Source organism: Eimeria mitis, genomic scaffold (genome assembly GCF_000499745.2).
Source record: "Eimeria mitis Houghton genomic scaffold, Emh_scaff505, whole genome shotgun sequence".
Taxonomy (NCBI): domain Eukaryota; phylum Apicomplexa; class Conoidasida; order Eucoccidiorida; family Eimeriidae; genus Eimeria; species Eimeria mitis.
Window position 1 is genome coordinate 1 of NW_024015468.1, and position 13,007 is coordinate 13,007.

Consider the following 13,007-nt stretch of genomic DNA (forward strand, 5'->3'; position numbering starts at 1 on the left):
GGGCAGCTGTGCACACCGCTGATCAGCTGCCAAATCGTGTGCGTGCGCTGTGGTGCTGAGGTGGAGCCTGCGCCTCATCCGGAGGATATAGTCTGGGACAATCTCAGCTTTTCCAAGGCAAAGCGCCGTTCTGTTCAAGTAAGAAGATAGATGAGTATTGCAACTATCCATTTTGATGTTTTCAGTGGAGTGCTAAGGACTCCTACGAAGAGGTGGACTGACCAACTGTTAACTGAATTGCAGGCCCTGTTATGGGCTGTTGCACTGGGACTGTGCACTGCTTCTTTTTGTATTGCCGGGATGCTAATTATTCTAAACATCAGCCTGAAGAATAAGGACTTTACTGGGGTGAGTAGAGTGATTTCCCTGCCGCACAGCCAGATAGCCTGCTCCGGGCGATTACATTAGAATCTTCATATTTGCCGCGTGTTGGCTGGAGACACCTCACAGTCCATGGTACGCAACTTGAAGCGTGAGATTCACTGCAGACTGGTATCGGTTTGATCAAGTTCGTAGAAGACTGGATAATGTCTGTGAACGGCAGTGCAATTCAAGACGCTCTCAGCAACCCTGTAGGCGACAGCCCACCACCTGCAATCGAAATTGCAGGTTTCGTTGCGTTGACTGTCCTTCGAGATGCTATATTTTGAGCATATACTCCACCATAGAGCTGTGTCAGCCGTGGCTATCAAAATGCGAGCAACAGTGACTCAACCTGGTGTGTTATGGCACCAGTCTCCGTTTGGTCCTACAAAATGTTCGTTTCCGTCACTCTTTTGGGGTTCTCACTGTTGCTGCGTGAGGGTTATTACTGCAGCTGGATAAAGAGTCATGGGCTTCTCTGCTGCTATCGACTCTTCCGTCGGTAGCAATCAACTGCATAAACTCCCTGTTGAGGGTTGCCTTTTCCTTCTTGGTATGTCAGGTCTCAGACTATCTTAAGTTGCCTCCTTCTCTGTATAACCATTTCTGAGCTGGACGAGGGTGCAAAATATGAACTTTCGCCTATCTGTGTGAATTTGCTTTGTGATTAAGTCTGTTAAGGAGCGCCACATCAGTCGGACTGCAGAGCAGGCAAGCGCAACGCCACTGTAGGGCGCAAAAAATATACACTATGTGGCCGCATTTCTACGTGCACTCACTTGCTCACATCAGAGGACATTAGGCCATTAGCTGAATCCATGTTGTTTTTTTTCTGTGATTAGCTGATCATGTGCATGTAAGGAATGTAGCAAGGTTGTTCTGGAACCCAGGTTGGTGCTCTCTGCCGATTGCAAAATTCTTTAACGCAGGTAGCGTTCATGGTCCGGTTGACAATTACGTACACAATAAACACTGGGCTGACATATATAATTGTGCTCCAGGACTCAAGGTGGTGGTGAGCTCTGCCCAAACCTTGAATGCCTTTGCAGTACTTCAAACTCAGTGCAAAAGACCTCCGGCGGCAGTTCGTAGTATTGTCCTCAGTGGAGCGTCCGCTGCGCTTCCCGATTGACTAAATTGTACTGGCCGTATTTCCCAAATGCCTATGTTCTATCCTGTATTATATGCATGGCAAGCTATCATTTCGGCGATGGCGGTGCACTGCGCAATGTTGCCCCCTCTGCAGGTATGTTCGAGGGGGCCTCATTGAGTGCGTCGCGATGCAGCTGTTTTCTTTTCTTTTGAGTGAAATCTCATTGTCTCTCCTGCAAGTGCCATGGCTGGTAAAGCTTTCGAATAGATTTGCTGCTGAGAAGCATCGCGTTTATATACCCTGCTCTCTTTGTTCGTGGACAGCATTCTACACCTATTTGCCTTTAGTGAGTCTGCAAATATTTTGGCGCACTCTTTGACTTGTCCGGGTGGCAGATGCGCGTGATCCGCCGCGACTGCCTCTTACCAATATCTAAGAAGCCCATATCTCAGGCAGATTTCAACCGGCTACAAGAGGGGCCAGATTTCTGTACTCCCACAAAGTGAGAGCATCTCCGCTGCTGGTTGCCCGTGCAAAAACGCTCATGCCTGCTCTAGGCAATTTTGTGGCACACTTCATTGATCTTCAGGGTCTCTGTTTACTGCATAGGTATGCGGCGATGATGCAAGGCTTCTGCTCTCTTTCCCTCTACGTAATAATTGCTCCATTTCTCAGTCTACAGGCCATGTGTACATGGGTCCTGTTGTACTGGATATACAAGGGTGCATTACTCCGCCTTGCAAGACGGCCAAACCCAGAAATGACAGCAGTAGTGCACCAAGTGCGTGCCTTGCCTTTTTCTTATAGTATTCAGGGCTTGTGCCCCGGGTGTTTACGATGGATAGAAAACGGAGGCACTGGGCGTTGCATAATGCTTAAGCGTTGAGGCAACGTTATACCACTATTTGCGAATCGCCTGAGACTTTCGTTAAGAGGCCATTTTTTGGTTACCTCCCAGTTAGTTGATCAAAATAATTTCTAACCTCCTGTGCAGGCCATTCTGATCCTCCGGGCATCGGTATTGCTACTGGCAGCTGGGTCGTTTTTGCTGAGGCCAACGACAACAGGAAGTGCTGTCGCTACTCTTCATATGTGCGGTTTGTCGGCGGGAGCAGTGGCCCTGTCCTCGATTCTGGTGCCCCGCTGGGTACAGCTCAAACTCACCTACCTTTGTGCGGTGAGTCTCCACAGTGCAGAGCGGTTTTCCCATCTCAAGATGAGGCGTTCTAGACTGTACGTAAAGCCCAGTGTACGCAATCATGCCTGACTGTATTCTCAACCTTCCATCTGCCCTTCTGTTCTTCCTGTGCCGTGTGTAGACTGGAACGAGGCCGGCAACATGGCAAACTGTGCACTACTACAAGCTTCAGCACGTTTTCTTTGTGCATTATCACACGTCCAATCCAGTTTACGCTTCGTGGGGGCCAGAAAGAAACCCACAGTTCCTACAAGAGCCGGGGGTAAATGCTTGCTCTCCTAGTGCCACGGCAAAGGCATTTGCTGCTAGAGGCGCAGCAAAGAGGGCAAGGCGCCGTATGGCTGCCTTTAAGACGGGAGTTCTGGAGACTGCTCCTGCGCGACACATCGCAAAAGAAGTGAGTAACAAGCCAAGCAGGCCAAGCTCACGCAACTGCTGCCGTATGTTCGGTAGGAGGCCTGAAGATAGCACATTTGTCTTATGTTTTCCTCACGCTGTAGCCTTCTGAGACCCGCTGCACTCCCAGAATGCGTTAAATGAAATTCCTGGTCTCAGGGTGGCGTCAATTCATCAGCCACAGCCTCAGATATTCTCGATCGTAGTGACGCAACTGAAGGCAGCAGCAGGGACGGCAGTGATAGCGAAAGCCAGGAAACTGATGAATTTGTGCCCAACGTGGCAGCGATGACCAGGTTGCGGGCTACACTTGTCGAGGGAAGAGCTGCGCCCGAATTCCAGCGACTCTTCATAGAGTCACAGTCAAAGAGCACTGCTAAACGCCAACCCAGAACGAGTATTCGTGCTGGTCAGACTACTGCAGCTACGTTTCAATCCAACGATTCGCTTTCAGAGCACACTCCCTATTATCCTGGCGCATCCGCGAAGGAGTTGAAAGAAGAGGCGGCCAAGCATCATCTGGGAAGGGAGATAACTTCTCGAAGCCAGATGTCTCTGGCTTCGTGTGGCGAGACAGCCCCTCCGTACACCAACACAGAGCACGACGACAGGCAAGAATTAGAGCCGCCCAACAACTTCTTGGGCTGGCTCCGATGTCTCGTACCGAAGCTTCTGAATATTTTAGGCTGTTCACTCACTGAGTCGGCAAGCAGTGGGAAAGTGCAGCAATCCCCATGTGGGGTTATGAATGGCAGTTGAAATCCTGCAGTTCTAATGCTACAACAGAAGTTTCGAATGCAGCAGCACCCGAGCAGAGCAGTGGCTGAAACCAAGCCCTGTCTGGCTCTCTCGCTCCAAGTAGTTAAGGAGCACAGATGCCACCTGATGTAGTTCAGGGGCGTTACCAACCTGCGAATGAGCGTTAAATCACACGCGTGTGTCATAGCACAAAACCAGAGTGACGAATAACTTGAAAATGCAGAATGAAAATGCCACAAGATTTACGGAAAGTAAATGCGGCAGAAAATGTTTCCAAATCACCAGCGGAAGCATATGATTAGGACGAGGAACTTCCGCTGGAACTGCTCAGCCAAGAATTGCGCATACCCTACTCAGCGTAAGCGGTCCCGGCCGCACCTTGCGCACCTGCTGTCGCTGCTCGACGATGCACCAGCACCGTCGCGGCAGCCTTAGAACAGATTGGACTTTTTTGGTTGCGACTCCACCGCTCACATGTTTTCCATGAAGTTCCGGCAAGGGCTTCGCTACTCTGCTTTAACTCCATCCAGAATACATCAACTCCACCAACTATGACACTAAGCTGCTTTTTCAGTCTCGACCTGATCGCCCCGCCAGTCTGCAGAACTGAAAGATATCACATTCGCTGGTGCCTGCTCGGCGAATGCAACAGAACATTTTCTCGCGTTTGCGGCACAGTGCCCCTGGTGCGCAAATGCTGCCACACACCCAACACCGGCGGCACTTCCCCTACTTGGCGACTATCTCCACGAAATGGAGTCCCGCTCCCTCCAACCGCGCTGGGCAAATCTCCACTAGGCGAAAGCCGCCGAAGTGCGTCACCGGCGCTTGCCGAATGACCCTCAGACAAGGCAGCAGCAGCAGCAGCAGCAGCAGCAGCANGCAGCAGCAGCAGCAGCAGCAGCAGCAGCACCGTTACGAACGCTGCACGACGTCTCGTGAGTTCCAGTCAAACTGACACCTTGCGCTGAGCGGTGCATTTCCATATCCGAGGGGTCGTACTGAGGAAATAACCTTGTAGGTGTCGCTGTTGGTACGCCTGTGCCTATGCGCAATGTGGCACCTTCATTTATACCGCCGCTGCTGCACCCCAAGGATGGCACGGAGCTGCGCTGCGGTGCATCCAGTCCCCAATGACTGGGACCAACGCCATCTACAGATGGCTGTGTCTGCTGAGGGAAATTGTCCTGCGCCATGGAGTGGTACAAATGTCCTTGCTCCTGCTCCTGCTGGTTGAGGTTTCGTTTATGCTGAGTGTAAATTGGGGGCATCCAATGCCCAGGTGCCCGTGAAGAGTCGGCGGGGTTTTCAGCTTCGCTGTCGCTACTGCTGTTCCTACTCGTGCTTCCTCTCCTGTCAGGTCGATCAGCACTGCGGTCGCTAGAGCTGCTGCCGCAGCTCTCTCCCGCGCTTGCAGCTCCACTGAGATTGCTGGGTTGATGCATCTCAGCGATGCCTGCCCCTTGGCCACCTCCAGAAGTCTCCGCTGGAGTACCGTCCGTAGGAAGCGCTCCTCGGCGGACGTGCAGCGNACTATGTGCTGGGTGGCTGTCTGCCTCGGCAACAGCGTTCCTGCAGTTAGGTGGCACTGGCCAGCGCGGGTTTCTTTGCTGTTGGCTCTTCTCCCGAGAAAGCAGCGGGTTCTCCTCAGAGGAGGCCCACCGCCCATCATGGGGAGTGGTAGGCTCTTCCGCTTGAGTTGTTGGCACAGTTCGCCCTGCGGTAGCAGTTGCCTGGCTGCATACTGCAGGCTTGTCTGTTTCTGTTGCCTCTTCATTGGTCGGAAACGTGGGTAAATCTTCATCTGGAAACAGCAGTTGGCGCCTGTCCGCCTCTCCGGTTGCCTGCATCTCTTTGTGTTGCTGCATCTCGCGGTGCAGCATATGTTGCTGCTGTATGTCTTGCTGTAGTCGCTGCTGCCGCATACGATGCCCATCCAAGGACTGGGACAGCACTGCAGGGGAGTCCACGAGGGTCTGCTCTCGCGTGCCTTCATTCTGTTGGTGTCTTACAGCTTGGACCAGGCCCTCCGGGTCAGGATAATCACGTTGAGGGCTCCGTTGCTGCTGCTGCTGTTGCATATGCCCCGAAGCAGGGCCCAAATCGTCAGCTTGATGTTGCGGCGGGCGGCCCTCTGCACCGAACGGCTCGGGGAAGTCAGGAGGCAAGAGCCACGCAGCTGCAGCCGCTGCTGCTGCCTGCGGTGTCGCATCCGACGACGACCCGCCTGGTACAGTTGCGCTAGCTGGTTGCGTTTGAGGGGTGCTGCCCGTAGCTTCGCTCCCGCCCACTGTCCCCCCCCAGAGTTGCTGCCGTCGCTGCGGCTGTTCCTGGTGCTCCTGCTGCTCGTGTCGCTGCTGCTGTGAGGCCCCCTGCTGCTGCTGCAGATACCCCCTTGTGCGGACAAAACGTCTGCGCCCCGAGGTACCCTTCGTCTTGCAGCCACCGCTGCCGGCGCTGCTACTTCTGCTGCTATCTTTCCGCACGCCTTGCGTTGCCGCTACTCGTCGAGGGGGAGGCGACGGCAGCTGCTGCTGCCGCGGTTGCATGGGAGACTTAGTCGTGCTACTACTGGCAGATGGGGCTACCGCTCCTGTAATATTCGCACTAGCAGCACCAGTTGTCGCAGCGGAGAACTTGCTTCTTCCNAGCTTCATTGTCACCGTCGCTATTGCTGCCACTGCTGCTGCTACTGCAGCTGCTGCTGGCACTGCTGCTGCTCTTGCTGCTGCTGTCAGTTTCCTCCCAATACGCTGTACTCCTCTTTGGCTGACTGGCTTTTCTTATCCCTGCAGCACCGGCAGCGTGTCGCGGAGCTCTAGAATAAATACAGGTAGTGAGGCTCCTACGTGCGGTAGCCGCTGGTGTTGTAGCTGTTGCTGTTATTGCTGCCTCTCCTGTTCTTATCTGTGGCCCTGCAGATGAGGCGCGCGACCCGCATCGGCCTGAGAGACGAGATGCGGTGGCGCAAGAGTACTCCCTGGCTCTCCCCGCGTTCGGTGCCCTGGTTGTTTCGCTAGGCGAGGTCCTCGACGGCGGTATTTCCGAAGAACTGCGGCGCTGTTGTGTCGAGGCGCTGGCTACTCTTCTGAGAGGGGGTGGTGTCGGCACAGCAGTTGTTGCCGTCGGGAAGCCTGAGCTGCTGTTGCCGCAGGTGTGCCCGTACCCTTCAAAGACACTATGCGCTTTCGTTGAGTCTGTATCGCTGTCACTGGAAGTGGCAGAGTCCCAAGAAGGGCTGTCATCATCAGGTTTCGCTTGGTCCCGCCCTGATAAGGCAGCTGCTGCTGCTTCATTTATAACCTCTGCCGCCGCCGCCACTGACGGGGAAGCGGAGTGCATTGNCTGGCTGGAATGCGTGGTTGTGGTTGTTGCCACTCGCAGTGACGGGAAGGGGTTGAGCTGCTTGTTTGGCCTTCACTTGCACTCCCTTCGACCTTTTCTTTTTCGGTTGACTGACTGTCCCCTCGCTGTTGCTGTTGGTCCTGAGATGACTTGCTCTGCTCTTGCGGCTGCTGGCTTAGCGGCTGCTGTTGGAGCTCTTGGTTTTGCTTTTGCTTTCTGTGTAGCCACTCACCGATTTCAGTCTCACACTCTATGAGCCTCTTCTGCTTATTTTGCTGTTGCTGCTGCAGCTTCTGAAGCTCATGCCAACGCAAGGAATTACTCGTACTGCTCCATCCGGACTGCTGCGCAGCTGCTGCTTGGTGCTCTTCGAGTTCGCGTTGCAACTCGTGCTGCTGCCTTTGTAGGCTCCCGATGGAACGCAGCAACTGCTGCCGCTGTTGCTGCAGCTTTTCGATCCGCGGTTCCGCTTCATCTGCTTCACACTGCCGGCTTTCCTGCCCTTGCTGCTGATCATTTTGCTGGTGAGTGTCATGTTGCTGCTGCTCTGTGGTGAGTTGTTCCGGCTGCACCAGGGTCGGAGAAGGCGTCGACTGCTGCACCGGCTTGGAAACAACAAGCAACTCCGGATGCCTGTACAGTGGCTGATTAGGCAGGAGCAGCTGTCTCGCATAGGACTCAGCATCCAGGAGCGTGATGCGCGCTTCATTCAGTCTGCGAACCCGCAAAAACGTAAACAGCAAATTGTTTGCCACGCACTTCGCTGGCACCACAAATAAACTAATACACCCAGACAGCTAAGCAGTTCAACGGCAGTCTTCAGTAGAGTTACCTTTTAAAGTGGTTCTCGTGTCTCAGACGAAGGTCTTCAGAGAGAGCAGAAGCCTTGTCCGGATGCCATAAAATACTCATGCGACGAAATGCCTACAGATAGAAACAGACAGTGCATGATCTGACCCTAACACTAGGCGGGGAAAACTGTACAGAGCCTCGTGTACAGACAAGCCTCAAGGAGTATGGATGCCAGATGTGGATTGACCAGAAGACTAGGCAACATGACCCAGGCAACAGCAAGCAAGTTACCAACGACCCAAACCAGCCTGCAAGGTGCTTCGAAACGCACGCGATTTACTGCTGCTTTGGGAGCACCCCTTTCAATCCCCAGGACTTGGAAGCTAGATGCATGCAACTGGGCTTCGTACAGTCGTCGCCTGCGCAGAGGAAATCGAGCAGCGCACCGTCGCAGCCACGCAAAAACTCATGCGTATCATGTAGCAATCTAAATTCCCAAACGAAAGACACCTCTCTGATAATATGTTGCAAACTAGCTTTCGGTTACTTCTCCGCCACATCTTCAGAGCAATTAGCCTCGCGAAAAGGTCGCCTACAAGATTCCTAGAGGGCACTATCGAGACGGCCTGTCACGGACTAATTGACTAGCCAAGAAAGCGTCAGAGTAAGTGAATGCGAATAAAAAGGGGAGTTCGTACTTCTGATAGTGTTCAGCGGCGAAAGAGTCTGGGCAGTGCTGCCGCATGAGCTGCATGTAGTTGAGCGCCCCCTCAAAATCTAGCAACCATTCGCAAGCCTGACCAAAAAATGCAGCAAGGGCAAAGATGTTGGTTGCGGCGAGCTGACTCACGTGCGAAGTGCAATCACTACGAAATTGAATACTGCTGAGCAGGACATAGAATTGACCGCAACACTTCCGTCATTTACAGACGTTCGTCTCCGTTGTTCCACATGCAGGTGTCACTTGCCTTATACGAATCGCCTAGTATGCTATATTTGCCACTGTGTTATCGTATATGCGTCGCTCACCTCGGCAGCTGTTTCATAGGCAGCTTTGTAGTTCGGAGTCATGCTTAGGCATAGCGAGCAGCTCTGAAGGCTGCAAATCCAACGGCCAAGACGGAGAGCGCTTCGACCCTGAAGTGCCGCAAATAACCACATAACCGAAAGTGCATGCGGCAGCAGTACCCAACCAACAAGCCAAGCNCTAACAGTTGCTGCGAGGAGACAAAAAGTTGCGGGTCTGCTTCCATATCTGAGAGTGAAAGTAGTTAGTCACAATGACTGCCCCAAAGCCAGTCGTTAACTTTGCAGTGCCCAGGAACCCAGAGTTTCAAACGAGGCGCGAACGCGATCTAGTAGCATTCAGGAGGCCCTGCCCCGTACCTTGTTAAACGCAAGCTTTGCCGTGTTTTCCATGAGCGAAAGATTAGAGGAGCTGACGCCGCCGGTGACCTCATCAAGCTGCTGTTGCTTCTCCAGCAGCCGCTGCTGCAGTTTCAGTGCCTCAGTGTAAAGGGCAAGGGCAGCTTCGTTATGGTGTTGCCTGTAAAGCGAGCTTGCCTGCGCATCCGCATGCATTCGCTTGCGCCACGCAGCATTCGTTAGGCCTGTCTACCCGCTGCTTGTGAAGCCTTGCTGTCACAACGTACTGAATACATTATATAATGATTGCGCACGTAAGCTGCCACCACAACCCACATTTGCAGCCTAGACTCCTGGACATGGGGAGGAAAACACGCGTACCCGTGCGTTGTCTAACTCACCTTGGCTGCATATTCGAATACGACGCTTCGCCAGGCCCTCAAGTTGCACGACACGCCAGAAACTTCTTCTTGAAACTCTGCGCGCTGATGCATTTCTCCTGCCGCTGCAGCTTTCTGTAGCCCACTCAAATGTTGTAGATGCGCGGGTAGCAACAAAGGCAACAGGTCTGCTGGGGTCTTGCCTTGCCTGTTTTGCGCGTAGAGCAGTTCGCAAGGAAGAGATGTCAGGCTAAGCGTACCAAAGAGCTGCGGCAAATTCCTGAAGACAAGTAGCATGGGGTGCATGCCCCATATACAAGACTGCAATGAGAACCAACCTCTCAAGTTTCGGCGCTTTCCCTCTGCTCAGGAAAAGGAAAACCGTGTGACACTCTACACTCTAGAACATGAATGCTGCCCGAAGAGTTGTGGCTAAACTGCGGGCGGGCGTACAAATGAGAACGCTTAGCAACGACAGGAGATGCTGCAGTGTACCGGTGTGCCACTACAATGTAATTGTACACTCCAGTGCAGCAGACTGAGTGAAGCAGCTTGCCTCAGGCAGATGAGGTGGAAGACGTTGTTGCCTGAGCTTCTGTCGGTGAGAGTCGCTGCATGGAGAGCCAGTGGGGCAGTCCCATGCCGCAGAAGCCCTGCTGCCGCAGCCACTCCCCCGGAGCCTCGCAAGAGTAGCTGCAAGAGCACGTGCTGTCTCCCTTCCCCTCGTGTCTCCCAGCTTTCAGCTGGCGTCACGGCAACGTTATCTGTAAGGCTTCCTTGCGGAGATACTCCAGTTGATTTTTTCCCCTGCATCAGCTCAGTCCTACTGCTGCCGTCGTTGCTGGAAAGGCAACAGCTCCCTTCTAAAAATTTGCTGCCGACAGTCTCCTTGAGAAGCTGCAGCCAGCGCGAGTTTGCAAGCAAGACCCCTTGCTGCTTGAGTCGCAGCAATGAAGATATGTTCTGCACGGCGAGAAGAGGCAGCAGCACTTCGTCACACAACGCTGTGCCCAAAACGTCGTATGCCTCCCGCTCCATCGACTCATCTATTGATGCAAGTCCTCCCTGATGCTGCACTTGCAATTCAGTGCTGCTTGTCGCCATACTGGAGGATGCTGCATGTCTTTGTTGCGAGTACACCCGAATCTGCATGCTCTCGGCTCTCAGCCTCTCCAGCAGCATGCCCACGATTTCGGGGTCGGCACCTGTCGCTGGGCAGCGATTGAGAACTTCCTGTACAGCCAAAACGGCAGCTTCTGCTGCCGCTGCTGACGAACGCGCTGACTCCCCGGATAGTCGATTTTCCATAGCGCCGCTGCAACTGTGCAGCGCAGTCCGAAGCTCCCCAACCATTGCCTCGTGCTGGTCATCGCTGCTGCAGCAGCACGACGCGCTGCAACCCCAAGCAGTACATGAAGCGGATTCAGCTGCTTCCACACAGCACCAGAGACCGCCTGCAGCGTATCTGTCCTGCTGCTCCCCCTCAGTCCTCCTGGGCGGCAGTGACAGCCCTCCACTTGGAGGCTGCTGGCGCCCCCCGCCCGTCGCCATCTGTTGAGCAGGCGATTCACTGCAGACACTCCTTTGAACTCCGTCCTTCTCCAAGTCCGCTTCTCTGTCTCGAGAGCTCATTCCGCCCCTGTCCTCTTCAGAGGATACTGCGAGCTGAATACGGTGAGAGAGCTGGCGGCGCAGGCGACGAACCTCGGCATAGAGGTGCTGCGTGTCCTGCTGCTGCTGCTGCCGCACCTCTTCTACCAGCAGTCTTGCCTCATCGCCCAACGCTACACGCTGCTGCAGCTGCTGCAGTGAGGCAGTGACGTCGAGATAGTTGCCTTCTGCTGCCGCGAGGCGATCCGCTCTCTCCTCGAGCTGCTGCTGCAGCAAGCTCACCTGACGCAGCAGCAGCCCAGCTTCAGTTTCCCGGCTTGCGAGCTGTTGTTCTTGCTGCCGAAGCAATTGTTCTTGATGCCGCAGCAACGCATCCTGCTGGTGCAGTTGCTGTTGCTGCTGCTGCAGCAACTGCTGTTGCTGTTGCAGTTGCTTGTGAAGCTGGAGTTGTTGTTGCCTACTAGCATGTTCTCTCAGCTGAATGCGCCGCGCAACTGCATGCAGCCTGGCAGCATCAGCAGACGCATGAGTTGAGTCCGAGTCCTCCTCACTCTCTCCCTGGTGGACAGCCTCCCGCATTGTGTCGTGGAGGCAGTAGTGGGGGCTACGAAAAGTGGCGTCCCTACGCCCAAGGCAAGAAGCAACAGATCTAACGTGTTCACTATACCATACGCGGGAATTTGCAAACTAGTAATTTACATCCGCCTGCATACTGTTACTGTCAGGAAACTCCCACAGCAGGTTGGGTTGGAGGCGAATGTCTCCCACAGGCCTGCTGTTGCTTCCGCATAGGTTGCTTGCAAGGCTTGCGGCGAATTCGTTGGCCTAGGAACAAGAGTCACCAGCCGCACAGACCTTTAGCAGGCCATTTTGCGCGGGCGCGATATGAGGGAGTATGGTGTCTGCGTGACCTCACCACACCCTTTCCTGAAGCCAGGCGGAAGGCCCTGACGGAAGTGAGAGTATATTTCAAACAAAAACCGCTGTAACAACAAACCATGAGCTGCACACGCACCTGCTCCGTCAGGTTGTCCGCCACAGTCGGTAACGCCAACGATGAAAAGGAACAATATAGGCGGGAGCATCCGTCAACTTGGCCCCCTCAGACAGAACGCACACTAAAATGAAAGCTGAGACATTTGATTGCTAAGGGATTCCCAATACAGGCGAGCTGTAACCCAGGAAAAAGCTAATCGCGCCGCAAAATTATGTTCGGGGCCCCGGGGGCCCCGAAGAGGGGGGTGGTGAGGCGGGGCTTAGCAAGGAAAACGGCTATTTGTGGATTTAAAATGATTACACGATATTTTATGCAGATTGTGAGCAGCAAATTCTAACTGCTTTTGGAACAACGCCTGAAAAGACCATCACATCCGCGCTAAACACAAGGAAGTCCTGCATAGCCCCTGATGAGTCCCTGCATTCCGTCTCTGTATGCATGAAACACACAGCCTAGAGAAGCAGCTGAAATCGTGTTTCTATTGTAGCTGAACACTTTAGTGTACATTTAGACACGGTTCCGTTGCCGGCTGGAAATTCCGCCTATATCTGGTTAGGAATACCCGGACATACGAGAAACACCTGCAAACACGATGGTGCCCGAATTTCACGCCTACAAAGCGACATTTTATGTTCGTATCTCTGCTGGCCTGTCCAGGCGGGGTTAATGAGATCAACCACTTCAGCTTCCCACAGCCTAGTTTTGAAG

General features: G+C 53.8%; 1 protein-coding gene across 1 annotated transcript; it reads right to left on the minus strand.

The window, feature by feature from the left end:
• Window positions 1-3,951: 3,951 nt before the first annotated feature.
• Window positions 3,952-11,881, minus strand: EMH_0014490 (DnaJ domain-containing protein, putative; the record flags this gene model as incomplete). The annotated part of the gene is given in 13 exon segments (XM_038022772.1): window positions 3,952-3,959; window positions 4,284-4,415; window positions 4,723-5,338; window positions 5,342-6,402; window positions 6,659-7,129; window positions 7,231-7,868; window positions 7,987-8,078; window positions 8,278-8,365; window positions 8,645-8,742; window positions 8,976-9,083; window positions 9,333-9,509; window positions 9,713-10,012; window positions 10,187-11,881. Coding segments are annotated over 13 exon segments (5,484 nt in total).
• Window positions 11,882-13,007: the final 1,126 nt, after the last annotated feature.